The sequence below is a fragment of the Bombus pascuorum genome, chromosome 17 (assembly GCF_905332965.1).
Source record: "Bombus pascuorum chromosome 17, iyBomPasc1.1, whole genome shotgun sequence".
Classification (NCBI taxonomy): domain Eukaryota; kingdom Metazoa; phylum Arthropoda; class Insecta; order Hymenoptera; family Apidae; genus Bombus; species Bombus pascuorum.
In genome coordinates this window covers 1869749-1896848 of record NC_083504.1, presented here as the reverse complement: position 1 = coordinate 1896848, position 27100 = coordinate 1869749, and the positions used below count along the sequence as shown (strand labels likewise).

Genomic DNA, 27100 nt, shown 5'->3' with positions numbered 1-27100 from the left:
AAAACACAGACTTTGAAATAAAATGTACAGCGATAAAACACTGTATAAGATGCGGTAGACGATCGCCACAGATCTACCGATGTACTGGCTACACTGACTGGTTGTTTTCCCATGCTTGGAATGTCAACATTCGGTTGTTTTGCTAATCGTTTGTCAGAAGAATGCGCGAGGCTTCATTACCCTGGCAACGTAACAAAAACAGTTGTCTCTGGTTGCTTAAGTCGTCGATTCAGTCGAAAAAACGTGAAAACGAGATATCTCGTAACCCGGTCACATCGTTCCGGTTGCTAAAAACCAGACACTCGTATGCAACGTGTTAATATATGTGCCCTTATTTACTTTATTATATTCATTATATTATTATAACCATACTAATATATTTAGAAACATACATATTACAAATTGATAATTTCAGTGTTTCAAAATATCTGGATTGCAACATAGTCGTATGGATTTTAAATTCAAGACTTGCACGTAAAGAATTGTTTTTTGGGACAGTTACAGTGAACTGTATTATTAGGTTGACAACTAAGTGACTACGGATTTTGTAATACCATTTAATGACAAAATCCGCAATCACTTAGTTGCCAACCCAATATGTTGTATTTTTTAGAAAATTTAATTTCTGAGGAAAAGTGAAGTTTCCTTCGTATCATAATCGCAAAGTTTCCAATTTTCTGACCCATTTAGACGAAATCTTCGAACACTCAGTAACCACGTATAAATCTTCTAATAGAAGGGGGAGAAGAAATAAAAATGGTCCGATGAATGGTGACGCAGAAATTCTGATTTTCGTGAAGGAGCGTGTCATGTTGTTTTGCTCAAAGGAAACTGCAACTGAACTGCTCAAAGGAGAATGTGCGAAGCGACGGCCGACGGCCCGTACTCGCTCGATGAATGACGAAGACCGCTTTAACAAGACCACAGTTATTTTAATACAACTGTCTGAAACTCTTTTCGATGTCATTTACCGTCATTATTTTTCAATCGTCAAGTTTCCATCTCGAAGACGCTGCTGCCTTTGCAAATCGTGTTACATAATTTTTTTGTGTTATAATTAGAAATTCCAGCCACTCTATGTGCTTGTCAATGTATGAAACATTTACTATAGCATAAATAGGTATATTGCAATACATAAATTTATTATAATCTTAGCTAAAAAAATTCTAGCTGTAACTTCAGAAATTTAAAATTTGCAACATTTTATTCTGCAAATTCAATTTCTCTAAATTTCATGTTACATTCGAACGAATGTTCTGGATATCAACCCCTGGGCAATTTTCACGAGAAATCAAAGGCAGCAAGTTTTTCCTGTAAGGTGTTGGAGGAAAACACTGAGAGAGAGAGAGAAGCATTTTCGAAAGCGTGTCACGGTATTTCGAAATATAAATTCTATTTCTGTGGCGTGTGTTGCTCCACGCTCCACCGTTCACGTGTCACTCGCCACTGTTCATTCTGAGAACCAAAACCTGACAGTCCGTCATCCCCTTGGCCACTCAAGACGAGAATGAGACTCGGCGCTATCGACCATGGTATTTTTGCTGCCACCGAAAGTAGCCATTCCGGCTGCTATTTCTGTACGCAGACGAATGGTCAAAGGTCTATCAAAACTTTGCCTGCCGCTTTGTGAATCGTCAAGAAACTTCCTCAATTTTCTTCCTCTTCTTATTGACATTTCAAGCTTGACAAATTTGAAATTGCAAATTTCATGTAATTTTTTAAATAGAACTCAAATTGTGTATATATTCGGCTGGCAACTAAGTAATTGAGGATTTTATAATATCACTTAATGACAAAATCCGTAATCACTCAGTTGCCGACTCAACAATTTAGGATATTTGAATATTTTTATATATCGTAACTCAAATTTTACATTATAACTCAAATTCTCCATATATTGGGTTAGGTTGGGGTTACGTTATGTAATGGGGTTAGGTTAGGTAGTGACAAAATGCCCAATCACTTAGTTGCCAATCAAGTGATTTAGGATATTTGAATATTTTTATATATTATAGCTCAAATTCTACATATATTGGGTTAGGTTAGGGTTATGTTATGTAATGGGGTTATGTTAGGTAATGACAAAATCCCCAATCACTTAGTTGCCAACCAAATAATTTAGGATATTTAAATATTTTTATATATTATAACTCAAATTCTCTATATATTGGGTTAGGTTATGTAATGGGGTTAAGTTAGGTAACGACAAAATCCCCAATCACTTAGTACCCAACCCAATAATTTAAGATATTTGAATATTTTTATATATTATAACTCAAATTCTTCATATATTGGGTTAGGTTATGTAATGGGGTTAGGTTAGGCAATAACTTAGTTGCCAACCTGATAGTTCCATTTGGCTTCAGTTGGTTTTCTTTTATATTTTCGTAGAAAGAATTTTGTAGAATAATTTGGAAATGATTTACACAGCTTTTTACTGCAATTCAGTTTGATTTGCTTCCTTTCTTGACTTTATCCAGAGTTGAATTTTCTACAGTGAGTTTAATATTTGAGTATTTATTGCTCGCTGAAAATTACGCTAAAGAAAGACAGTGTGGGTGAAACAGGATGTGGTATGCTGATGGCTGATAGATTTGTGTGTGATAAGAATTGTGTGCTACAAATAACATTGTTTTAAGCGTTCCTTATTGTAATTATTGGCTAGACAACATTAGATGGTATTGACAAACTCCATCTCTTAGTTGCCAACCCACTAATCTAGCATATTTGAATATTTTTTCCAAACGTATGACTCCCACGAACCAATAACATTGGTGTTCTTTTAATCAATAAATTTTTAGAATTGATATTTATTAATTCACTCGGATTTACTTTGTATATTCTATATTTCACTTCTAGTGCAAAACGTGCGAACACACCAGATACACAGAGACATTTAACCTGGCCGACATCTAAGACAAAAGAGCGTCGATAGAAATCGTACCAACTTAGGTTATAGGAACTAATGATCGTACCAACCCACTATTTCCCCAACATGTTCTACCATTCATTTTATATATAATTGCTATAACTAATCCTATCATATCAACGAAAGAAACAAAAATTGTGGATGTTAAATAGGACCACACAGGCTCTGATGAAGTGCAAAAATGAGGAAATTTCCATGCTCCGATATATCAGCTCACGAGTGAAAATTCAGTCGAGATTACCAGAGATTTACACGACTTTCGAGATCCACTATTACATCACCGGCGAATCAAAAGATGTGTTCAGTACAGAATAACCTCCGACATGCCATCAGCAACAAAAGAGGCAGCAAGTGCCGTCCGACAGAAATCATTCGAAACCGTCTTAGCGAGGAGAAAAAAAAATCAGACGTCCGAACGGCGACGAGCGATAAATCACGTCTTTTGTACCGACTTCTTATTTTCATTCCTTACGGACACTTACGTCATCGATGACTAATATATTCCCTGGGTGGTACGCGTGGAAAGAATCACTTAGTGAGGCGGCTCTCCCCGCACGTTATTTGTTATCGCGCGATTTAGGACGCGTTTCGTTCCATCGGTTGCAACAAAGGTTCGCGTGCGACGCGTTTTCTGTCCGTCTAATACATCTCGATGGCATGGCGTCGTGTTTCGCGGACACACACCGCGCCAAACCGTCATTTATTTCTAGTGTGTGAAAAACCGCGCTCGGTGCAAAAGGTTAATAGCTTTCGCCTCGGTAGTTTATATCAGTAATTTCTTGTCCATCGTTTCGTCATTATCCACCAGGTTTCCTCTTTCGTCGCGAGCCGCCTCTCGTTTCTTTCTGAACTTTTCCACACGTGTTCACGCAATACCTCAGCAAAACCACGACATCTCGCGGCCCTTTAGGCTAGTTTCAATCTAACTGGCACAGTTTGCAAAGATCTTCAATTATAATGTTTATGGCGAGAGATATTTTGTAATTTTCAAAGAATCAGAAAAGTTCATGCTTAGTTCCATGTCTGAATACGAAGACAATTTTGGTAATAAAATTGCAAAAAAAAAAAGAAATAGGAAATATATCTTGTAAAAAATGGGAAATATGGCGTGTGTTCTTTTGCTATAGTCTTCGAATAAAATATAACATAACCTAGAAAAATAAAAAATTGTAATATTAAAATTTCAGCCATCGATATCCATAAATTGTTGCTTTGATAGTGGCACAACTGAAAACATTTGAAATTTGCTTTTACCGAATAGAAGATCTGTCACGTTTATATTTTTATCATGTAAAACGGTATATTTATAAATCCATCAGATTTGCGTTAGAGAGCAAAATTATTATTTACGTGGCTATCAACTTGGCCTTAGTTTTACAACACCGGCTCACCTTCAGTCGTTTTGCGACGCCACAAGTGGAAGGTCGTACTGCTTTCGCGAATAATGGCATATCTTACGTTAAGTCAGCCTTATAATGTCTTTGAAATGACTCACCAACACATTTCTTTGTAAATTCTAAAACCTCTCTGCTCTAAAGTTTACATTTTTTCAATTGTCCTACCATCGAATCAGACTAACGATATATTGAAAATGTGAAGAATTTTTATCGAAATTAAATAACCAAAATGGCACAAAGATTCGGCTGAACGGTGGTACAAACGTTTGCAAAAGGGAGCACAGAGTAGCACGAGACACAACCAATAGGCGTGGAATATCGGCTGATTGACAGGTTCGTCCAGCCAATCGCGAGACCGAAATGCTGATGAGGCCCACGTCAATCACGCGATACTTCCATCTCGCCCGGCACGCACCCCTCTAACCACCCTTATCCTCTGAAAAGCCCACGCGCGGGATTTGCCGAGTTTCGAGCACGCCACCCTCTCTTTTCTGCACGCTCTCGTTCTTCCACCATCACCCCTCTACCCTCGGCCACAGCCATTCGGTTTCAATAATTATGGTTCGTGCGGTTCCAACCAAGACAAGCTGCGATTTCGCGTTCAAAATGTAGATCGAAGATTGTTCTTTATAATCGACGAACTTCTGTAGAATAAAATGGAGAATCGAGGTATTGGGTTGGCAACTAAGTGATTGCGGTGGTATTGATATTATTTTTATATATTATAACTCAAATTTTATATTATAACTCAAGTTCTCCATATATTGGGTTAGGTTGGGGTTACGTTATGTAATGGGATTAGGTTAGGTAATGACAAAATCTCCAGTCACTTAGTTGCCAACCAAGTAATTTAGGATATTTGAATATTTTTATATATTACAACTTAAATTCTCCATATATTGGGGTAGGTTGGGGTTGGAGGTTAGGTTAATCCCCAATCATTTGGTTGTCAATCAAGTAATTTAGGATATTTGAATATTTTTATATATTATAACTCAAATTCTCCATATATTGGGTTAGGTTGGGGTTGGGATTAGGTTAATCCCCAATCATTTAGTTGCCAACCAAGTAATTTAGGACATTTGAATATTTTTATATATTATAACTCAAATTCTCCATATATTGGGTTAGGTTATGTAATGGGATTAGGTTAGGTAATGACAAAATCTCCAATCAATTAGTTGCCAACCAAGTAATTTAAGATATTTGAATATTTTTATATATTATAACTCAAATTCTCCATATATTGGGTTAGGTTATGTAATGGGATTAGGTTAGGTAATGACAAAATCCCCAATCACTTAGTTATCAACCAAGTAATTTAAGATATTTGAATATTTTTATATATTATAACTCAAATTCTCCATATATTGGGTTAGATTATGTAATGGGGTTAGGTTAGGTAATGACAAAATTCGCAATCACGTAGTTGCCAAGCTAATACTTCGAAAGCGCAAAATAGAGGTTAGGTTGTGGTTAGGTTGGACGTAGAATTAGACGTAGACAGTAGGGAAGGTCGAATAGGTGAATTTAGGTCTGCTGTGTTTTATGGATCATTCTCGATCGTGTTATTTTTTTATTGTTAAGAAATTTTAATCATTAACACATAGAACGCTGTACATAGATAATATGACAACTGCTAATATTTATTTAATATTCATATTCGATTTATTATAAATCTGCTATCTTAATCTTATCACGTGTTACTTCCAGTAAGATATCTAGCGAATAAGATAAAATTGATAAACATTTTCTAATAAATGGAATAAATAGATATGTTGATACTTGTGATCGACAATGTATGCAAAGATTGACAATATAGAAACAGGTATTGTATAAAAATAATCGTAGGTAATAAAAATCAGATCCGCCACAAACGTGTTAGAGTGGATAGTAGGGGCAAGTTAATTGAGATTGTAATTATTTATACAGGAAATGAAGACATTATAGAGCTGGTAGTACGGTTTAATGATTATTATCAGTTTCATGTTCTCTGAGAACCATGCGGTAGGACGATTACGAGATACACTGATAATATCAATTGTCAGAAAGAATATTATACCAGTAATGGCAGGAGTCTAATTATACAGCGGTATTTTTTACCGTAAGAAGTCAGTGTACTTGTTAATTTACTACGCCACCACACTTCTTGCCGTGAAAAGGTTGGTCGAAAAAAATATCACAAAGAACGTGTTTAACCAAAAAAGGTATCCTTCACGCCTGATCATCAACGATTAACCCAGATACGCCTATTATGCTTACAAAAGAATTATTGCAAGCTACCTAATTTTATTGTACTCAGCACTGTCTAATAATAAGCTTTCAGAAATCAGCCAACAATAATCACGGACATAATTCGTACATTGTATTTAAAAACCAAAATCGAACTATTTTGAAAAATATCACAAACAAAATTCAAGCTTATTTAATCGAAAAATAATTCTTTGTATTATATTTCTTAACAAAATATTGACTCAGCACTGTCCTATAACCTTTCAGAAATTAGCCAACAATAATCGAAGACTTAATTCGTACATTGTATTTAAAAACCAAAATCGAAGTATTTTGAAAAATATTACAAACAAAATTCAAGCTTATTTAATCGAAAAATAATTCTTTGTATTATATTTCTTAACAAAATATTGACTCAGCACTGTCCTATAACCTTTCAGAAATCAGCCAACAATAATCGAAGACTTAATTCGTACATTGTATTTAAAAACCAAAATCGAAGTATTTTGAAAAATATTACAAACAAAATTCAAGCTTATTTAATCGAAAAATAATTCTTTGTATTATATTTTTTAACAAAAAATTGACTTAGCACTGTCCCATAACCTTTCAGAAATTAGCCAACAACAATCAAGGACTTAATTCGTACATTGTATTTAAAAACCAAAATCGAAATATTTTGAAAAATATCACAAACAAAATTCAAGCTTATTTAATCGAAAAATAATTCTTTGTATTATATTTTTTAACAAAAAATTGACTTAGCACTGTCCCATAACCTTTCAGAAATTAGCCAACAACAATCAAGGACTTAATTCGTACATTGTATTTAAAAACCAAAATCGAAATATTTTGAAAAATATCACAAACAAAATTCAAGCTTATTTAATCGAAAAATAATTCTTTGTATTATATTTTTTAACAAAAAATTGACTTAGCACTGTCCCATAACCTTTCAGAAATTAGCCAACAACAATCAAGGACTTAATTCGTACATTGTATTTAAAAACCAAAATCGAAATATTTTGAAAAATATCACAAACAAAATTCAATGTTATTTAATCGAAAAATAATTCTCTATTTTCCTTTGTATTATATTTCTTAACAAAATATTGACTCAGCACTGTCCTATAACCTTTCAGAAATTAGCCAACAATAATCAAGAACTTAATTCGTACATTGTATTTAAAAATCAAAATCGAACTATTTTGAAAAATATCAGAAATAAAATTCAAGCTTATTTAACCTAAAGATATTTCTTTATTTTCCTATGTATTATATCTGTCAAGAAAAACTTCTATCGCAGTTATACGTCGCAGAGACTAAAACTAACCCACCTCGAATTAATCGTTCTTTATTAACTGTAGTTAATTCTGAAATCCTAAAAGCTTTGATTACGAACCGGTGGGTTGATAAATGATATTGGGCGGACAAAAAGCAAAGACGTTTTTTAAAAAAAATTCTACTTCGTGACCACGATCCACGCCTTTACTATTTAACAATGAATACAAAAATTTCCACGCTATTACGGATCGTTTCCCGGAATCTCTGGCGCGTTATCGTCGTTCGAGCAATATCGAACCGCGTTCCGATGCGAGTCGCGATAACGATGCCGCGTGATACTTAATGGGACGAGAAAACGCGATCGATTCACGACTGTGGAACATCGAAAAACGAGAAAAGGAAGAAGGAGGTAAAAATAGAAAGAAGGAAAAAGAGAGAAGAGCGAAATGGAGAGCACAGAGAAATCAGTGAAGCGTGCCGCGTTAAGTCAGACTTCACCTAAAGCTCGTTTTATCGGAGTTCTATAAATTCTGGCCGCGCGGCGCGTAGGCTCCGCCAGTGAATTCGCACGAAAACAGTGCTGCTAATTTCATAGGAGCTCGGATGATTTATGGTCGGCTGCAGCGTTCCGTTATTGCACCGGCCCGATGGAACAAGGATACGTCTCCGGCGCTGAACGTAAATGTCGGCTGGTGACGCGTTAATAGGCAGCTCGACCTTGACTTTTAAGCAGCGTAATTAACGAATCCGCGACACGCTGTGAAAGAAGAGGAAGGATCACGTTGCTCGATGGGATCTCCGATTCGTTGCTAATTTACTGGCCTGTGTATTTTGCCATGTGATTAGCTATATTAGAATTTTCATGTAACAGCAGAACGTATACTTTCGTTTATAGGTTAGGATTTATGATTTCTAGCAGATTTGATAATATATATTGCTAAGAGTAATAATTAGAATCGGTAATTACAGATTTGAAAAATGAGACAGTATTATGAAGTATACTATTGCATCAACCAAGACAGTAGAAATGAGAAAGTCTTACAAACTACCAACTTTGTATCTACCAAGATTATTATGATATTAAGAAAATGTAGAAATAACAAAACGTAATACGCGATGCTGCAATTATTTCGACTAGTTTATATAGAAGACGAGAAATTTGTTATTAATGCAAACTGCCTAGTGTAAGATAAAAAGCAAGTAAAAAATTCTGATGACAATGGATACGCTAGAAAAGAGACACTGACAAGGTAATCCTACTTACATTGAATTCACCCCTTAAAACCACAATTGAGGAAGGTAATGGATACCCTTTATAACCATTACACACTATACTTCATCCCCACAAATTCATCCTTCAGGATAGTAATATATCACAGAGAAATACCTACTCCTATAACAACTTGGATATCGTTAGACCATGGCATGCACCGTATTACAATTGATGCGTGTTCTGACGAATGGAACGTCTGAAGAATGACACAGCTACCCTCGTAGAAATCTGTACGTTTGATTGTTCGTTGCAACGTTAGTTTCTTCAGAATCTGGTATTAGGTTGTCCGGAAAGTGTCTTTCTTTCGCAATTTGTGCATTACGTAAATATGTCTAAACATTTTTAAGGACTTTCGGATTAGTAAATTTCTGAATTACACAGTAAACACGAAAGGAAAATTTGTAAATTTACAAATAAATTTGTATATTATTTCAAATTTAACTTCGAAGAGATTATTTCGAATTTTTTTAGCTTTCTAAAATTCTAATATTTTAGGTTATCCGGAAAGTATCCTTCTTTCGCGGACATATTGTTTATAACAGTGCAGCTTCGTACAAACGTGAAACCAAGTCTGTGAAATGTGTCTATCTTAACATAACAAAATGCAACGTACGTAATTCAACAAAATAATATAAAACAAAAAACATTGTGCGTCTATTATTTCTTCATAAAACGAAAGAAACTTTTCGGACAACCTAATGTCTAAGAGGTTAGATAATAATATAGTATAATTAGTGCTTTCGTGAAATAACAATTGCCTAATACAATATTTAAACGATAAAACAAAAATTAATTTAGTTTCCAGTTCTTTAGTTACGTTCATAAAAATTCGCAATTCATTTGTGCACTTCTGTTGTACAATTTTATAAAATGTTTTATAAATTGTCTAGACACGCATAAGCGATAATTTGCTAACTAATATTATTAATGAATTAACAAATTGTATATTATAGATAGACTATTGAGAAATCGCGCTATATTCAAAGATATACAAATTTTTAGGTTATCCTTCTTTCGCAGACGTGTTGTTTACAACAGTGCAGCTTCATACAAACGTGAAACCAAGTCTGTGAAATTTCATGGTGTTTATCTCAACAGGACAAAATGCATCGTACGTAACTCGACAAAATAATATAAAACAAAAAACGTGCGTCTATTATTTCCTCACAAAACGAAAGAAACAACCTAATACAATGATAACGTTATTTGATCATAAACTAGAAAATTACCATCTGTTGGAAACATACACAAAAGGTGTGCATACAAGGCAAACACAAACAGTGTCTTGAAAGCGATCAGATAGAAGTATCGACGGTTCGCCACGGCAAATCCCAAGATGGAAATATCGATAAGGGCCGTGTCACTCACGCGACGCTTCCACCCCTACTCTCGGTTACTCTATGAAAACTCCACGTGCAGACTTAGCTGCACCCACCCCTTCGCGGCGTCCATCCTTCACCCTCCGCAAGCGCTTCTTTTTTATCTGGCTCGTCCCTTTCTCGGTCTCTCCTTCGACCCCTGACGACTCATCGCGGCGCGGAACCACCCTTCGCCCGCCGATCCACTTGCACGCCATGGGGTAGTTTAGCATCTCAGCCCTGCGAAACGGAACACCCCTCTGCACCCTCCTACAGCGTCGTACGCTAGTTCTTCGTCCCTTTTTCCTTCTTCTTCTTTTCTATTCTGTTTTTACCTCCGTCATTTTTGAGAAAACAAACTCGTGTAATAATTGCGAAATACTGGGATTGTGGCAGCGATATGTTAGGTCGTTCAGGTGATCGGTTATGTCTTGTACAGAAACGTCGACTCGATGGAAAATTCGTTCTCTGATCGAACTGTTCGTTTGTATCGTACGAGGAGGATGGGTTTGATTACTTGACGAAGAGCAATGCTATCGAAGGATGACTGATACGATGTTTGGAAGGACGACAATCAGAAGAAATTAGTTTTCATAAAAGACTGTACAGTACTACTGTACAGTCGCGTTTCCTCCGGTTGTAGCAGAGAATGAAATTGTAATTGAATTAATCATGAAACTAAGGGAATAATACTTCGAAGTACCTGACGAAATTCGAATTCTCAGAATCTTGCCTTGCGCTACTATAATTTTCAGCCTGTCATTTGTTAACGCGAATCGTTCGATAGGTATAATCACTTGAGGATTGAATTCTTAGAAGAAGAATGTAAAATACTCGAACGTTAGATATCTATCGTATCAGAGATACTGCAAAGTCTCATATCCTTTGAATTTAGCATAACATGAACATAGCATCCTCCAGCATAGCAATCAAAGATCCTGTCGCTTCTCGGACACGATATGACGAAAAAAGGAAGGGGAAAAATAGCGTTCTGAGAAAGGAACGATTCAATTACTCTGGCGACAGTGAACAATCGTAAACGCTCTAAACGTCGTGTCCAAGGCGAGCCACTTCTAGCCAGCTCGATTTTCATACAAAGCGTACCGGCGACTGTTACGCGAGTGCTATTTCGTCATCGTCGAAGAAAAAGGAATTCCAGACGAAAAGGATGGAAAAAAAGCCACACAAGCAGGAAGAGAAAAAAACAGCGAGAAAAATCGTCCTGTTGCTGTTACAACGTGGATCATGTGGATCATGTTGATGGAGGTGGAAAAATCGATTTCAGCGAACGCGTTCAGTTAATTGCCGTTGCTTTATCGGCCACACGCTTTCCCAGCTGAATTTTGCATTAAGCCGTGCGTCGGCCATTTAAATATTCCCTCCTTCGCGAAGTTCTCCAGGTTGGCTGTATGGACGCGCGAATGTGCAAGCATATAGACTTTGATTGAAATATTACCCGCGTGTCAGCCGCCTGGTAAAATCCTGTAATTACGATAGCGGACTATTAATGATTGTTTACATCGTTGCAGCACGTAAATTACTATACGCCCTTAACCAGGAAGAGCAACATAGAGCCGTAATAAACGTTGCTTCTTACTTTGAAACCCTTTTCAGACGATCGCGAACCGTACGTGACTTCCTCTTCCTTCGTCGCGAAGCTTCCCTCGTTATCTTACGACAAGTTTCTTACCAGATAATAATTACCAGAGATGTTTCGCATCGACATGGAATACCACCGGCTGAGAACTTAGCCGAAAGTTGCCAAGGAACGATGAAACTCGATGGAACGTCGAGCGAAACAGTGGTGACGTCTACATGGGGCGTCTTCACCTAACGCATTGTTCGCGCCATCGGTTTCCGCCGTCGCCCCTCGCTCAAACGCCTAAATAATCATTAATTAAGCTGCCGTTTGAGTGTGTCGTAATCGAGCAAAAAGAGAACGTTCGCTATGTTAACGTTCAATGGATGTTTAGGGGTGACGACGTTTACGGAGCTCGTTTGCAGCTTCATCCTTTGATTCTACTCTGCAGGGATGGAAAGAAGTTGTGTGAGAAAGCACAGGGACAAGGACAGTGTTTTGGTTTACTTTAATTCTATTCTTCTTTAGTTATCGTATCTGAAATTCTTTCATCATTTCGGTGTGTGTTGAAATATTTGAAATTAACCGTATTTCTTATCTCGTAGATGAAGCTAAATGAAGAATACATGGGAAGAATATAACTGTTGAGAATTTTGGATCTTAATAGAAGAAATATTGGTATAGGAACACTAAATTTACATTTAGAATTTATAATAGAATAGTTATATATTTATTTGATAAGCGATTTCAAAGATATTCATCGATACACACTTGCACGCGTCTCAGCACTTTCTTCCATTTGTTTCGAGACGCCGCGCACACACATACTTCCACACACTGATATTCACATACAAGTATTACTACTACGCAACTAACCTAGTCTAGCACATAAAATTATACATATTTCAATAATTAGAAGTCCATTTTTGTTGGGTTTCTCACTTTTATGTCAGTCGATTATCAAAGAAGAAAATTTCATAGTGGTACGACATGATTGAAGAAAATATTCATACGACTACAAACTATTAGTTAGAGAAAAAGACGATAGTCTGATCATTTCGGAATGTGTTGATATATTTTCAATTTCCCTTATTTCTTATCTCGTAAATAAAGTTAAATGAAGAATACATGGGAAGAATATAACAAGTCCATTTTTGTTGGGTTTCTGACTTTTATATCAGTCGACTATCAAAGAATAGAATTTCATAGTTGTACGAAATAGTTGAAGAAAATATTCATACGACTACAAACAATTAGTTAGGGAAGAAGAAAATAATCTGATCATTTCGGAATGTGTTGAAAAATTTTCAATTCCCCGTATTTCTGATCTCGTAAATAAAGTTAAATGAAGAATACATGGGAAGAATATAACAAGTCCATTTTTGTTGGGTTTCTAACTTCTACGTCATTCGATTATCAAAGAAGAAAATTTCATAGTGGTACGCGACTACAAACAATTAGTTAGGGAAGAAGAAGATAATCTGATTATTTCGGAATGTGTTGATTTATTTTCAATTTCCCTTATTTCTTATCTTGTAAATAAAGTTAAATGAAGAATACATGGGAAGAATATAACAAGTTCATTTTTGTTGGGTTTCTGACTTTTATATCAGTCGATTATCAAAGAAGAGAATTTCATAGTGATACGAAATAGTTGAAGAAAATATTCACGCGACTATAAACAATTAGTTAGGTAGAAAGACGATAATCTGATAGATTTGAAGATACACATAAATCTTCTAAAAGTAAGCGATGCTAAGTAATTGAAATCTGTTGATCGTAGACGAAAAGAATGATTAGATAATGATAAAAATAATGACAGATTGTCGAAGAATGTAAAGGTGAATCCTTCCGATGTTGAGAATGAAAGAATCGTGTTTTTCCAGAAAGATCCACATAGATTAACGCACGATGAGCATGGAATGCAATTACAATTCCTAAGCAATTCCCATTAGATGACTAATTAACAAATCCGAGTGTTCTCTTTATTATTAGACCGCGTAACTTATCCGACGCGACGTACACGTGTCAAACAATCCAAGATTTACAACTCTATAGCGCGCTATTTATACTCAGCAGAATATTTACGCTCTGATAAAGTACTCTCCCATCTAAACGTTCTCGATCGCGAAAATATTGTAGAAGAATAAAAGAAATAAAAGAGACAACTTTGTTACGTTGCAGAAAATGGCCTGCCAAGAAGATTACGGACGGCGTACACGAACACACAGCTGCTCGAGCTAGAAAAAGAATTCCATTTTAACAAGTACCTGTGTAGACCGCGAAGAATCGAGATTGCCGCATCCTTGGATCTGACGGAAAGGCAGGTAAGAATGATTAAAAAGAAATCTCCGATGAGCAGCCTTTCCGTATCAACTGGCTTCTAGCGTAAGCAAACGGTTCGTTCCATTGATTACAGGTGAAAGTTTGGTTTCAAAACAGAAGAATGAAACACAAACGTCAAACACTAAGTAAAGAGGACGGTGACGAGAAGGATGGCTCGACGTCCGACGGAATGGAGAAGTCGAAGGGCGAGAAAATGCTGGCGATAGACAGCGACGAGAAGAAGAGCTGCCACAACTGTGATATATCTGGCGTGAGCGACGTAGGCAGCACACTGTCTGGTGACGTGACCGAACTGAGCTCGTCGGGTCGGCGAAACAGCAGTACCAATAATAACACACCCACAGCAACAAACAATAACAGCAATCCAGCTTTCAACGCGAACAGCAATGGAGCCAGCAGCGTTGGTAGCACGAACAGCGTGTCCAGTTCGTTCGAGAAGATGATAGCAGACGATGACTCGAGATCACAAGACGGTAGTGAAGTGACATCCCCGAGCGTGGCTACGAAGAAATTGTCCAGCGATGTCAGAGTAAAAGTGGAGAGCGGCCACAAGAGTCCGAATCCGGGCAAGCAGCAAATTTCCGTCAGCAAGAAGTCTCCATCGGCGAATACCAAGGAACTGTGCTCGGTAAACAGCAATGGTGTCTTATTAGCAATGCCCGATTCGACTGTCAGCACGCCCGTACTACCTGGTCAAAATTCTACCAGAAGTCTCACACCGTCTTCGACACCTGGGACGCCAGTGTCCGTTCAGTTACAACAGGGAAGTCCTCTGGGGATTCAAGCTACACACGCAGCATACATGCAAAGACCAAGAAGTTCTCCTTCGTCTACCAGCTCCGTGGCTACTCCCATGATGCATGGGTCGACGAACGCGGGCACGATGTCTCCTCACGGCGGCAGGAACATCAGCAACAATCAGCAAACGCACTTCCCACAACAAAGCGTGTACCAATCGACATCTGCCATCGAATATAGAAACGGAGTACCTAGTAGACAAGCTGTTCCAGCAGCCGCGCAACAAACTCAATCGCAAAATAATTATTGCTCCAGGGATACCTATCAACAACCTCGAATCTCCTACCCAAGTGAGGTTCATCCCCTGTACGCCAGACAAAACCAAGTCCTAGGATCCCGAGTGGGTCATCACGTCCGTGCGACTACGGGCGCAGCTTCCAGGACGATGTACAACTCCAGCATGCAGTTTCATCAACAACAAAACCAATACGCCAACGCTACAGGGGAGTACAACGGCTATACACAAGCAGGCCCACCCTATCATGCGCCCTATCATCGAACCATGCAAGGTAGCAACGCCTACAACACCAGCCAAGGTTACTCAGCTCAACACGACCAAACAACTGAAAACTACATGACACCGGGTAATTACGGCTACCCTAACAGCGGGAACTATCACGCCAGTAGTGAAAATCTTGCCTCTCACGGTCACGCTGCTGTATCTGTTCAAACTGCGCAACATTATTACAACGACATCCAACAGCAGCAACAACATCAACAGCAACACACAGCAGAAGGTTACGTCACGCATCAACCTCCCATGCATCCAAGTTCCGCAGACTATCGAGCAGGCACCAAGTGCCACCCAAACGCTTACTACGAGCAAACCAGTCAACTGCACGTCCATCAGGGCGGCGAAGCGTCCAACATTCCCAACAGTTACGTGTCTTCACCAGATCCGTTTCCAGCGCCAGGGATGACCACTACGGCAACCGCGATCGCCGCAGCCACTGCTGCTGTCATCACTCCGCCAGGAAGCGCCACCCAAGCGGAGGGCAACGCCGATTCCTACAATTACGGCAACTTTTACGCGGAACCAGTGCACACATCTGCCCCGCCACAATCCGCGGACAATAGCAACAGTTCGTCAGACTTCAACTTCCTGACGAACCTGGCCAACGACTTTGCGCCGGAATACTATCAACTCAGCTGAGTTCACGAGACCGAGAACCCTTGTCAGTTGGACTGGAGCGACGAGCAGTGTCTCCTGAACGCCTTGTACTGATGGCGCTCCCTGTGATCGTTGTGATCGTTGCAAGTGTTGCATTAGTAGGCAGTGGTCGTTGAGGAAGATTCGGATTTGAATGTAAATGGATTAGAATGAGGTGAAACGGAGACAGCCGTGGAATATGTGAATGTTGTGTGGGTGGTGGAAGTGAATTTCTGCGAGTTAGAAATTACCATAGTCGAAGAAGTAGCAATGAAGATTGTTTCTTCCTTTTTGTTTTGTTGAAAGAAATTTGAAGAATGATTAAATTGATTGAAAGCTGAGATTTTCTGTAATAAACCGAGCGACTAATTCATTATAAATATTTCCCTAAATAGAATCGATAGGCTATGATCGTGTAAATAGGGTTTCAGGATCAGAAACAATTTCTTGTAGCCGTAACATGGGCTTTTGTTTCTTCGATCGGAATCGAAGTTTATGTGTGATGAACATTCTAGATATAAATGAAACCATGATAATTTGAAAATGTAAATAATATTTGGTAGATACGATGGATCCAGAGTTTCTAACACAAGACTCGATTTAAACAGATGCAAATAGAAACGTGGAGAGAGCATTTGACTGGAAAATTCGATAATGAATTTCAATAGAGAGGAAATGGAGCGATTTCAATGATCTTCGTACCGGGCACTTCAATCATTTCCGTCCGTATCAATGATTGCTTCACCTGTACCGACGATCAACTGGAAGAAGTTGAAAACGCGTCGAGAAGACCGACAAGTGATTTTCAAACAGTGCGATTTCAGGTTCATGTGGCAGAGTGTGTGTAAATAAATTAGAAGTTTAGAAAAATAGAAAAAATAACCAGGTGCAAGTGCAATCTTTCTAACTTAAACACGATTTCTGTCGCGTAATAGATAATTCCATGATGATCGCACGGGTCTCCAATCATTCGAGTTCGCGTGTGCTTAACGCGACACCATATCGTCGCGCAAACGAGGCAACAACCGTATCGATGATGCTATTTCCTTATAGTAATCTGTTCGTCTAACGGTTAAAAGGAAAACGCGAAAGATATTTGAAATACTATAAAATATTTGGGAAAGTGAATTAGCAATTCACGAGCAATAATTCTTAGTGAAATAACGCGTGTACATATAGAAAGCTAATGCGAGGCGAAGATTAATTTAACCAGAAGATTCCAGAAAATGAAATAAGAAAGAGAAGATGGATAGTGTGGGTCGTGACACTAACAAAGGACAGAAGACACTAATCGTGGAAGCGTAAACGCTTTAGAGGATGATGAGAGGTGTACTCGTAGTTTTTCATGCAGGTTGAGAACGTTTCGTGAAAAAAATGGCGGAACTTTATCGGAAGTTCGTTTTGCTGCTCGACATCGTTCACACATCTTTCAAGAATTTTTTTTCCACATTAAACGTCACGAAAGAGTTTGAACGATCCGTCGAACGTCGACGAAGTTTTAGTTGCACGCAGTTATACTCTTTCGACGTTTATTTTCAATTGTACAAGGAAAGACAGATTTTTCGTTGCTTCTGGTTTTAGGTTATGCGATGTGAACGCCACGAAACTTGATCGTTTCTTCGCCAGGATCATCCATCTATTTCGTCGTAATTTCTACTAGACTCTACAGATGTAAGCGAACCAAATAAAGGGACTCGCGTCGTTATCGGAGAAACAATAGCATAAAACGGTTACGAGATTAGATCACGTAGCTAGCGACGCGTGAAACCTTGATTTTCACCTCGACTCGACAGTTGAAAATATTTAATAGTGCGCCAGTCGTCGTATCTGGTTTGTATAAAAAGAAAAAAAAAAGAAAAATTAAATAACAAATGGCATTTAAGGAGCCACGATCGTTTACACGAGGACTTCTTTGTACATAGCGCGCTTACGATAATCGTACACACGAACACATGTACACACGGACACGTACACGCATATACATAGATACATGAGAAATACACATTGTTTATTCGATTCTGAATGTATGAATAACCACGCGATCCGAAGATTCCATCTTCTGAACGTGAAACGGAGAAAAGAAAAATGGAAAAGCGATAAAAAAAAAAGAGATAACTGTAAATGGGAGACGATCATTGTGTACATTCGTTCATACAAACTTATAAAACAGAAAGAATTGTTTCATCCTATTCTGACCGCTCGCGATTTCGTTTAACCCCTTTCGACGGATTAAGCACTAAAGCAGATGATAAGTGGACATGGAAATGGATGATAATAAAAAATATCATTATAAAATTAAATAGGATTCGTCTTCGTTTCCTTTAATCCTCCCCTCCTTCTTCCATTTTGTCTTTGTTCAATTTTATCGATAATATAAATAAAGCGAATGCTTTACTACCATCTATAGAATATTATGTCAGTGATTAATTACTTAAAAGAGCGACTGCTTCAAAAGTAAATACATTTTGCTTACTACTTAACGTAGCAGTTTACGAATGGTTATGATCAAAAGAAAAATTCCACGCTCGATTCCTCTTATGAGAAAATAATTACTTATACCTTCGTTTTAGCTTACGTTACAGGAATTTACCTTTAATACACATGTTCGAAGAGTATACACTGGTCCGACGTTTTCGTATCGAGGAAACAGACGAGTCTCGCGTCAGGAAACTACAGACGACTGGCCAAAGAACACGATATACGAAGACAGCGCGCAATTTGCGCGCGCGAATCAATTTTAATAGGGTGATAAATGCGGCGCATCGCCTTGGTAAAATATGGATCGTGCACGCCGCTCCAGAGAGCCGCGCTAAAAATAATATTTCAGTTCGATTGCTCTGATATTTCGAGTCATCCATCATCGTCGCTCCCTTCGCTGACACGGAGCTCGCAGGAAACGCCGATCCGAATACATACATTTCGGCCTGCTCCTCCTTCCGCCAGTACAGCTAAGGGATCCTCGAAATTCAGACGTTCCTTCAGGCATCCTATGCGCAATCTTGTGATCATCGTATCAGTGATAATTGAAGGGGGTATGGTCAAAAGTAATCATTCATTGGATATAATGTCTTATGTTTGAAATTGAAGCTCGTCGAGAATATTGAAATAAAAATTAATATAATTTCCATTTTCTGTGTTGTAGGCATTGTAATACAATGTCTTCTGTTTGTAATATCAACTTCTAGAAAATATTGAAACAAAGACTGGTATAAATTTCATTTTGCGTCTTGCATTTTACGATCTTTTCACTTGTATTATGTTATATTCGCTGTTTCGATAGTATTAGGTTGTCCGGAAAGTTTCTTTCTTTTCAGAAGGCGATAATAGATGAACAATTTTTGTTTTGTATTCATTGAGAATTTTGGATCTTAATAGCCGAAATAATGATATAAGAACACTAAATTTACACTTAGAATTCATATTAGAATAGTTATATATTTATTTGATAACAGATTTCAAAGATATTCATCGATACACACTTGACACGTCTCAGCACTTTCTTCCCACTGAACAGTTTACATTCATTTGTTTTCGAGAGGCCGCACATACATATACTTCCACACACTGATATTCGCATACACGTATCACTACTGCGCATCTAACCCAGTCTAACACATAAAATTATATATATCTCAATAATATTATTTTATTGAATTAGGTATGATCCTTAAGGCTTAATAAGTAATCATTCATTGGATATAATGCCTTGTGTTTGAAATTGAAGCTTGTCGAGAATATTGAAATAAAAATTAATATAATTTCCATTTTCTGTGTTGTAAGCATTGTGATACAATGTCTTCTGTTTGTGATATCAACTTCTAGAAAATGTTGAAACAAAGATTGGTATAAATTTCATTCTGAGTCTTGCATTTTACGATCTTTTCACTTGTATTATGTTATATTCGCTGTTTCGATAGTTTTAGGTTGTCCGAAAAGTTTCTTTCGTTTCATAAGATGATAATAGATAAACAACAATTTCTGTTTTACATTATTTTATTTTATTTTATTTTATTGAATTATTTCTATTATTATGCCCGTGCATAATTCAATAAACTAATATAAAACAAACAACATCGTGCATCTATTATATCTTTATAAAACAAAAGAAACATTTCGGATAACCTAATATTATACACAATTTGTATTCGGCAATCCACAGTCTTCTAGAATTAACGTCAAAGCTAAAATTAAACTTGAATACAAGTACAGCTGCTATTTCTGGTTGATTCTTGATTCCTGATAAATCTTACACTAAATTATAGGGTTAAGATCTTTCTTTCCTCAAAAATAAGCAGAATAAAACCAAACTCCGAAACTTGATTGATTACAATCTTAATACATAATACCTTACCTAGTTTCCAAATATCCTTCAAATACAATCTACATCCTTATTTCTAATCCTTCTACTGTATCAGCCCCATAATCCAATTCTATTTTTACTAGAATAAACTTTCTACTTCTAAATTTATTTATAGAACCACATCTCTAGTCTACTTAAAGGCTCGTTTACACACAGACTTCTCAGGACCTTTGTCTTTCATTGAAATAAGAAACAACAGACAGTACCTTTGAATATTTGCGGAAACGTATCTATGAACAATTGTTTGTGAGTTTTGACAAGCCTAAAACATATACTTACAAACATTAATTAACAGACACGTAAATATACACAAAAGGTCTACAAATATCTAGTTCTACAACATATACAGTGCTCAGAATAATTACTCGCTGGGATGAACAGTTTTATTGTAAACACAAGTGAAAGAGGCGTAGAGAGGACGAGTCTCATGAACTTGATAGATTGACGTGCTATTCACAAGATACTGCAATAAAAGTTATCTCTAAGGCAATCGTTAAAGACAATGAACAAACACAATGAACAAACATAAAAATCAAATTGACATGGAAAGCGATCTTCCAATTGTTTCGAGCGTAGAGACACGATATGTACCATACGACTGCACAACAATCTGCACAGCAATTTGCCATTTATCAACAATATCTACAATACACATATTATTTACGTATTTTATAATTCACCTATTCAACTGTTTCCCCGAAAAAGATACGCAAACATGATCCTCTGACAATTGCTCCTGGAATTCAACAAAAACAACGACGCAGTTAAAGCTGAGCTTCGAGATCCCGTTTCAAGCAAATCGGGCTGATAGTTGTGCGTACGCTTCTCCACTCGAGCGAGGTTCAGTTTCGCGGGAAATCAGAGCTGGAGGAAGCCGGTTGACGATGCGAGAGGGAAGGAGAGGATCTCTCGAATCGAGAGAGTCCCGTATGCGCGTTCGTAGACCGGACGAACGGCTGTGTCAGTGAAGAGACTGACAATGATGGATGACTGCGCGTGATGCGTGTGAGTCAAGCCCATACGATGCCAGCGAGCTCATATGTGGCCTCCTGTCCGAACGAGCCGACCGAACTGTTGCTATCGCTGCATCTGTGCAGAACACCCCAGCGAAACGCAACCCCCGATCAACGATCACCCTTGGCTCTCCCCTTGCTCCCCCACTCTCTGCCACTGAAACCATGGATCCTGTACGGTTCACCTCTCCCCTGCTCCCTGCCACCTCTCTCTGTCGGGCTAATTTCTCCACGCTATTAACTTTTTCTCAGCAATGGAAACGCCGCCCTTCCGCCGGCTGGCCGGTCCTAGAAAAAACTGGAAAACCGGGGAATCGCACTTTCGACGAATCCTTAGATATCACGGTTTTTGCCAGCATACTGGCCTTCCTGCTCTTTCGATGCTTCTTCCTCTGCTTTTTGTATTTCTTTGTTTTTTTTTTCTTTTTCTTTTTTCAAGAGATCTTGCATGAGATGGGAAAAAGTTTGCGAGGCAATTGTTTCGGTGGAGCTTGAAATTGAGCGAGGAACTGTTACAGAAATGGCGATACTGAGGAAGTGTTAGTTAATGGAATTTCACAGTTGAAGTTTTGGTCTTCGAATTTTTATTTTTGTAGACGATTATCTTAAAGATCGGAGATGCAGGAAGATCGTATAATACGATGAAGTAGGTTGTCCGAGAGTTTCTTTTGTTTCATAAGGTGATAATAGATGAATAATAATAATTTCTGTTTTATATTATTTTATTGAATTAGGTATGATCCATTTCGTTCTGTTTCTATTATTATGTTCGTGCATAATTCAATAAACTAATACGTGCGTCTATTATTTCCTTATAAAACAAAAGAAACATTTCGGACAACCCAATAACTTGGAATTTCGTACAATTTTTTGGAAATCTAAAATAATGGGAAAATTGGTTGTACACTGTAAAAAATAAACAAAATTTTGCAAGTTTTTTTTTCTGTAAATTTAGAGCGATGATAAGAGCTATGATAAGAAACCTTACATACGATATATGAAAATATTTAATTTCCAGTTTCATGGTGAACGTTTTCAAAAGTCGAAGCTTGAGATAACAAACTTTATTTTTATTTAATCTATATCTTCTATTTAAATCTAAAAAAAATGGGAATTGCTATTAATTTTATTTAATCTATTATTAATTTATTGGTTTAAAAAATTTTATAAATAATTCTTTAATATAGTTAAAAATATTTAAATAGAATTAGAATGATTTTATTTTAGATTTTATAAATTTGAAAAATAAATTGGGAAAAGATGGAAAAAATTAGTTTTATTGTACATATATAATTATGAATTATTAATATATACATTTATAAATTTAAATAATGAAAAAATATGGACAAATAAAAAAAACCACGTAAACGATGCAAGTATAAACACAGTTTATAGAAAATGATTATAGCTCATACAAGCAGTCAATGTCTCCTTCAACTACATTAAAAGAAAAGCTTCATGGTAAGAAAATATCTTATCGTACAAAGTAGTCATATTTTTATCACGAGTCGTACGACTACTATCACAACCGCATGGGATCGCAGGGGGTGGACCACGAGAAGTCAAGGGTTACTAGCCCCAAGTCGAGCAATGTTTGGCCTCCCTGTCCAACCGTCGCGACCATAAATCTTACGATCGTCAAGGGACGACTCATTCACGCCACTTTGCTTTCCGACCGATATAGCTGAACACCGGAAAACTCCTGAATTCCAGCGACTTTTGCTTCGAACAAGCTGTCAACCGACTTACTTTTTCATCAATTTTTCTTTTCCCTATCTACAGTACAGAATTTTTCAATCGAGAAAATAAAATTCTTACACTGAATTATATTTTATACAATTGCATATATTAAATATATTTCATTCGTTAATCCTCCAAGGTCATCGTGGATGAAAAGGTTCAACACAGTAGGTCTTCTCTAAATTTAAAAAATAATTAAGTTAGTCACAGTGGACGAGTAAACGTTTTATTATTATTCAACAGCAGCTGAAGAGTAGATAAATTATTACTCATAGTGAGTATAAATAATAATACAATAATAATAATAAACAACAATAATAAACAAAATAAATAATTATAATAAAATAGTAACGATAATTTAAAAAAAACACTCACGACAGTCTTCATGGGATCCTATGGTAAATTCTAAAATATAGAGGAAGTCCCTGAAAGTTGCTAAAAAGATCTCTTGGAATTTTATTTGAAAAATGTTCTAGCTGAAACTTTTAGTACTTCGAAGAGTCTAAATCGGAGAGAAGCTAATGATTGATTTTGTTCGTTTCTAAAATTTGAAACGAAGAATCTGGAAGCGTTGGTCAGGAGAATGCGACTGAGAACGAAGAAGCGAGAGATTGACGAAAAGCAAATGTCGGCCGGGAGAAAACGGTCGGCTCTCGGTTCGACGTTTAGTGTCGCGTAATTGTAGGCTGGCGCAAAAACGTAAATAACGAGGAACTCATTTCACAGAGAGGTGAAATCTCGCGGCGCAGTGGCGCGGTGATGAAACGCCGGGGATTTCATGTAATGTAGAAAGTTAAACTGCAAAAGACATAATGCGGCCCCTGCAAAAACTCGCTGCTCGCAAAAACTGCCTCGTGACCAATTCGATCGCGCGCTCCGTAGTCTCGATATTTCGATGATGAAGCATCGCGCGATTGCTATACTTGGAAAGCACAGATCATAAACCGCCTTTAACGTCAAACTATCCGAAAACAGCGAAATAGTAATCAATAAAAAGAAATCAATAAATCTATCGACAAAAATGACATAGGAAGACGATTTGGAAAATTGCCGTCCGATAATGTAGTTACCTTTATTATCTAACATGGCCTCCCTCCACTTCGACACGCTTCATTCTAACATACAATGACACTCGAATGATGATGATGACAATGATACTCCATAAAGTGCTTTTATGTCATCCAGGAAATCAGTTTCTTCGAGTTCTATAAAATAACTGTTCATTGTATTTTAGCTGGCAGTTTGCAGTCTGATCAAAATTATCGATCGACAAGAAACTTTTTCAATTTTACGTATTGGCAAATGGAAGCGTCAGAGCACTGAATCTACGGAGCACGTGGAATTAGAAAGCAAGTGGAACATCGAACGCAGCAACTTGAATATGCAGCGTTATTCCTTTTCACTGCTCGTGTAAATAGTAGTATACTTCGTTCAGATTAATTCCCACAGCAAACTAATCGACGAATCAGCTTTGAACTTAGACCCTTTAACGATAAAGCCCTAAAGAGATTACTACGAATTTCATATATAATGCAATTATTACTATTTATTTGTTACAAAGGATCGAAAGTATGCATGTTCCTTATTTTTACATAAGAAATACAGGACATAGAAAAAGATGATGAAAAATTCTATATTTTTAATTTAAGCTGTTTATCATACAGATTAGCTAACCCAATATCAAGTGTTTTATGATCGAAGAAATTTGAGGTTACAGAAATATCGAATTGCACGTAATATGCAAAGAAACGTATATAATATCCAAAGTGAAATGTAATTTAGGTTGTATTTGTTAAAATATGAGATTGCATAGAGATCAACAGTCCATTCATAATTCCGCGTTAATTTACTAATTGAAATACTGTATTGATATTACTACAGTGCTTCAAAGTACACGAAGTAGTATAAAAGGACAATTACAAGATCTTTTCCTACAATTACAATTAGCGATGCAAAACTTGGAACTATTGGGTTGGCAACTAAGTGATTGCGGATTTTGTCATTATGTGGTATATATATAAATATTACATTAATACATTATAATACATTATATGTATATATGTATACATATATATATATATATATAAAACACTTGATATTGGGTTGGCTAACCTGTGTGATAAACAGCTTAAATTAAAAATGTAGAATTTTTCATCATCTTTTTCTATGTCCTGTATTTCTTATGTAAAGATAAGGAACATGCATACTTTCAATCCTTTCTAGCAAATAAATAGTAATAATATATATATATATATATATATATATATATATGTTTGTATTTATATATATGTATGTATATATATGTATGTATTTATATATATATACACATTGGGTTGGCAACTAAGTGATTATATATATATATCAGTAACATTTCAGATTGTATAGTTGCAGCACGTAAATTTTATACACTTCACCAAGTTTCGCGAATTACAGCGCGATCTCTAACCCCGTAAATTTTGAAACGGTGCCCCAAGAGAAAGAGAAGGTGCAGGTTAAATTAAAAGCCATTCGATTTATTTCCAAAGGCGGGAGATCGCCGCAGGCAAAAACATCGTGACAGAGTTGCTCAAAGACGAGTCGAATTTCGTGTTGGAGAAGCTGTCGCCCGAAACGAAAGGAATCTCGAATCCGGGTGAGGTGGCGGCTGGGGGCGAGCAGCCAGCAATGGACGGTTCCGGTTTCTTCGATGCCCCGTGAACGCCAGAGAAATGTCGTTAACGCTTAAATGTTAATAAATGTGGAGGGAGCAGGAGAGAAGAGCAGATCCCACGTAGCGGACAGGTAGAGAGTCTCAGCTGAGACTAAGCGTAGAAGGCAAGAAGTCGCTGCCACGCTGGCGGCTGCTTTTGAGCCTCGGTTTGTCATGGTTCGCATGATAGATGAAGGAAGCGGCAGCCTCCACGCTCTACACAACCTCTACACCCTATATATACGGTGTTAAGTTTTCACCGCGGGAACACCTTGCGCATTCGACTCTCCGCTTTCGAGGTTAGCTGTAGCTGCTTCTCGTTCCTTCGTTAATTCCCGCCGTGGTTACACCGCAAATAGAATCTTACACGCCACGCGACCCTGCACTGGCACATGGAAAATTATGGATCTCGCTTCTACTCCGTTTCTTCCATGAGCAACACGCCAACCACCATTGCAAGCAAACGACAGAACTGTGTCGAGTTTTCTATGGTGGGCGGTAGATGTGTCGTTCTTGGCTATTGATTGCCACGGTCGTAAAGGCTGACATATAATCACGGTAGCTGGCAAAAAGATTTGCACACTTACCATCAGACGCTTTTATATATATCATGCGTGTTACACATATCAAACATTTCCGCATTTCATTAGTACTGTGATGACACCTGTCTGTCGCGAACATATTGCTTTCGAAAATGTATATATTGGGCTGGCAACTGGGTGATTGTGGATTTTGTCATTAACTGGTATTGACAAAGTCCGCAAACACTTTACTGACCGCTAGCGCCTTAACAGCATACGCACGTCCGACCGGCAGCTCAGGTCCAGATTCTCCCTGGCGCCGGCTCTGTTTCGGTTTAACCTCTCCAATACAATTCTTTTCGTTCATCGCGAGCGGTTAGTTTTTCAAATTGGTATAAAACTGTGAGAGCTTACAAAGCAATGCAACTGAC

At 37.4% G+C, this 27100-nt stretch overlaps 2 protein-coding genes and 1 long non-coding RNA gene across 3 annotated transcripts in view; 2 read left to right on the top strand and 1 right to left on the bottom strand.

The window, feature by feature from the left end:
* Positions 1-18646, top strand: part of LOC132915458 (homeotic protein proboscipedia) — a 64988-nt gene extending 46342 nt beyond the window's left edge. The window contains exons 2-3 of the mRNA XM_060975267.1: positions 14237-14379; positions 14472-18646. Of these exons, the coding sequence (XP_060831250.1) occupies positions 14237-14379; positions 14472-16349 (2021 nt within the window). The 3' untranslated portion in view covers positions 16350-18646. The remainder of the gene's footprint in view (positions 1-14236; positions 14380-14471) is intronic.
* LOC132915477 (homeobox protein Hox-B1a-like) overlaps positions 1-27100 on the top strand; it is a 93776-nt gene that overhangs the window by 7352 nt on the left and 59324 nt on the right. The gene's annotated exons all lie outside the window — the stretch shown is intronic.
* Positions 1-27100, bottom strand: part of LOC132915540 (uncharacterized) — a 289361-nt gene that overhangs the window by 233279 nt on the left and 28982 nt on the right. The gene's annotated exons all lie outside the window — the stretch shown is intronic.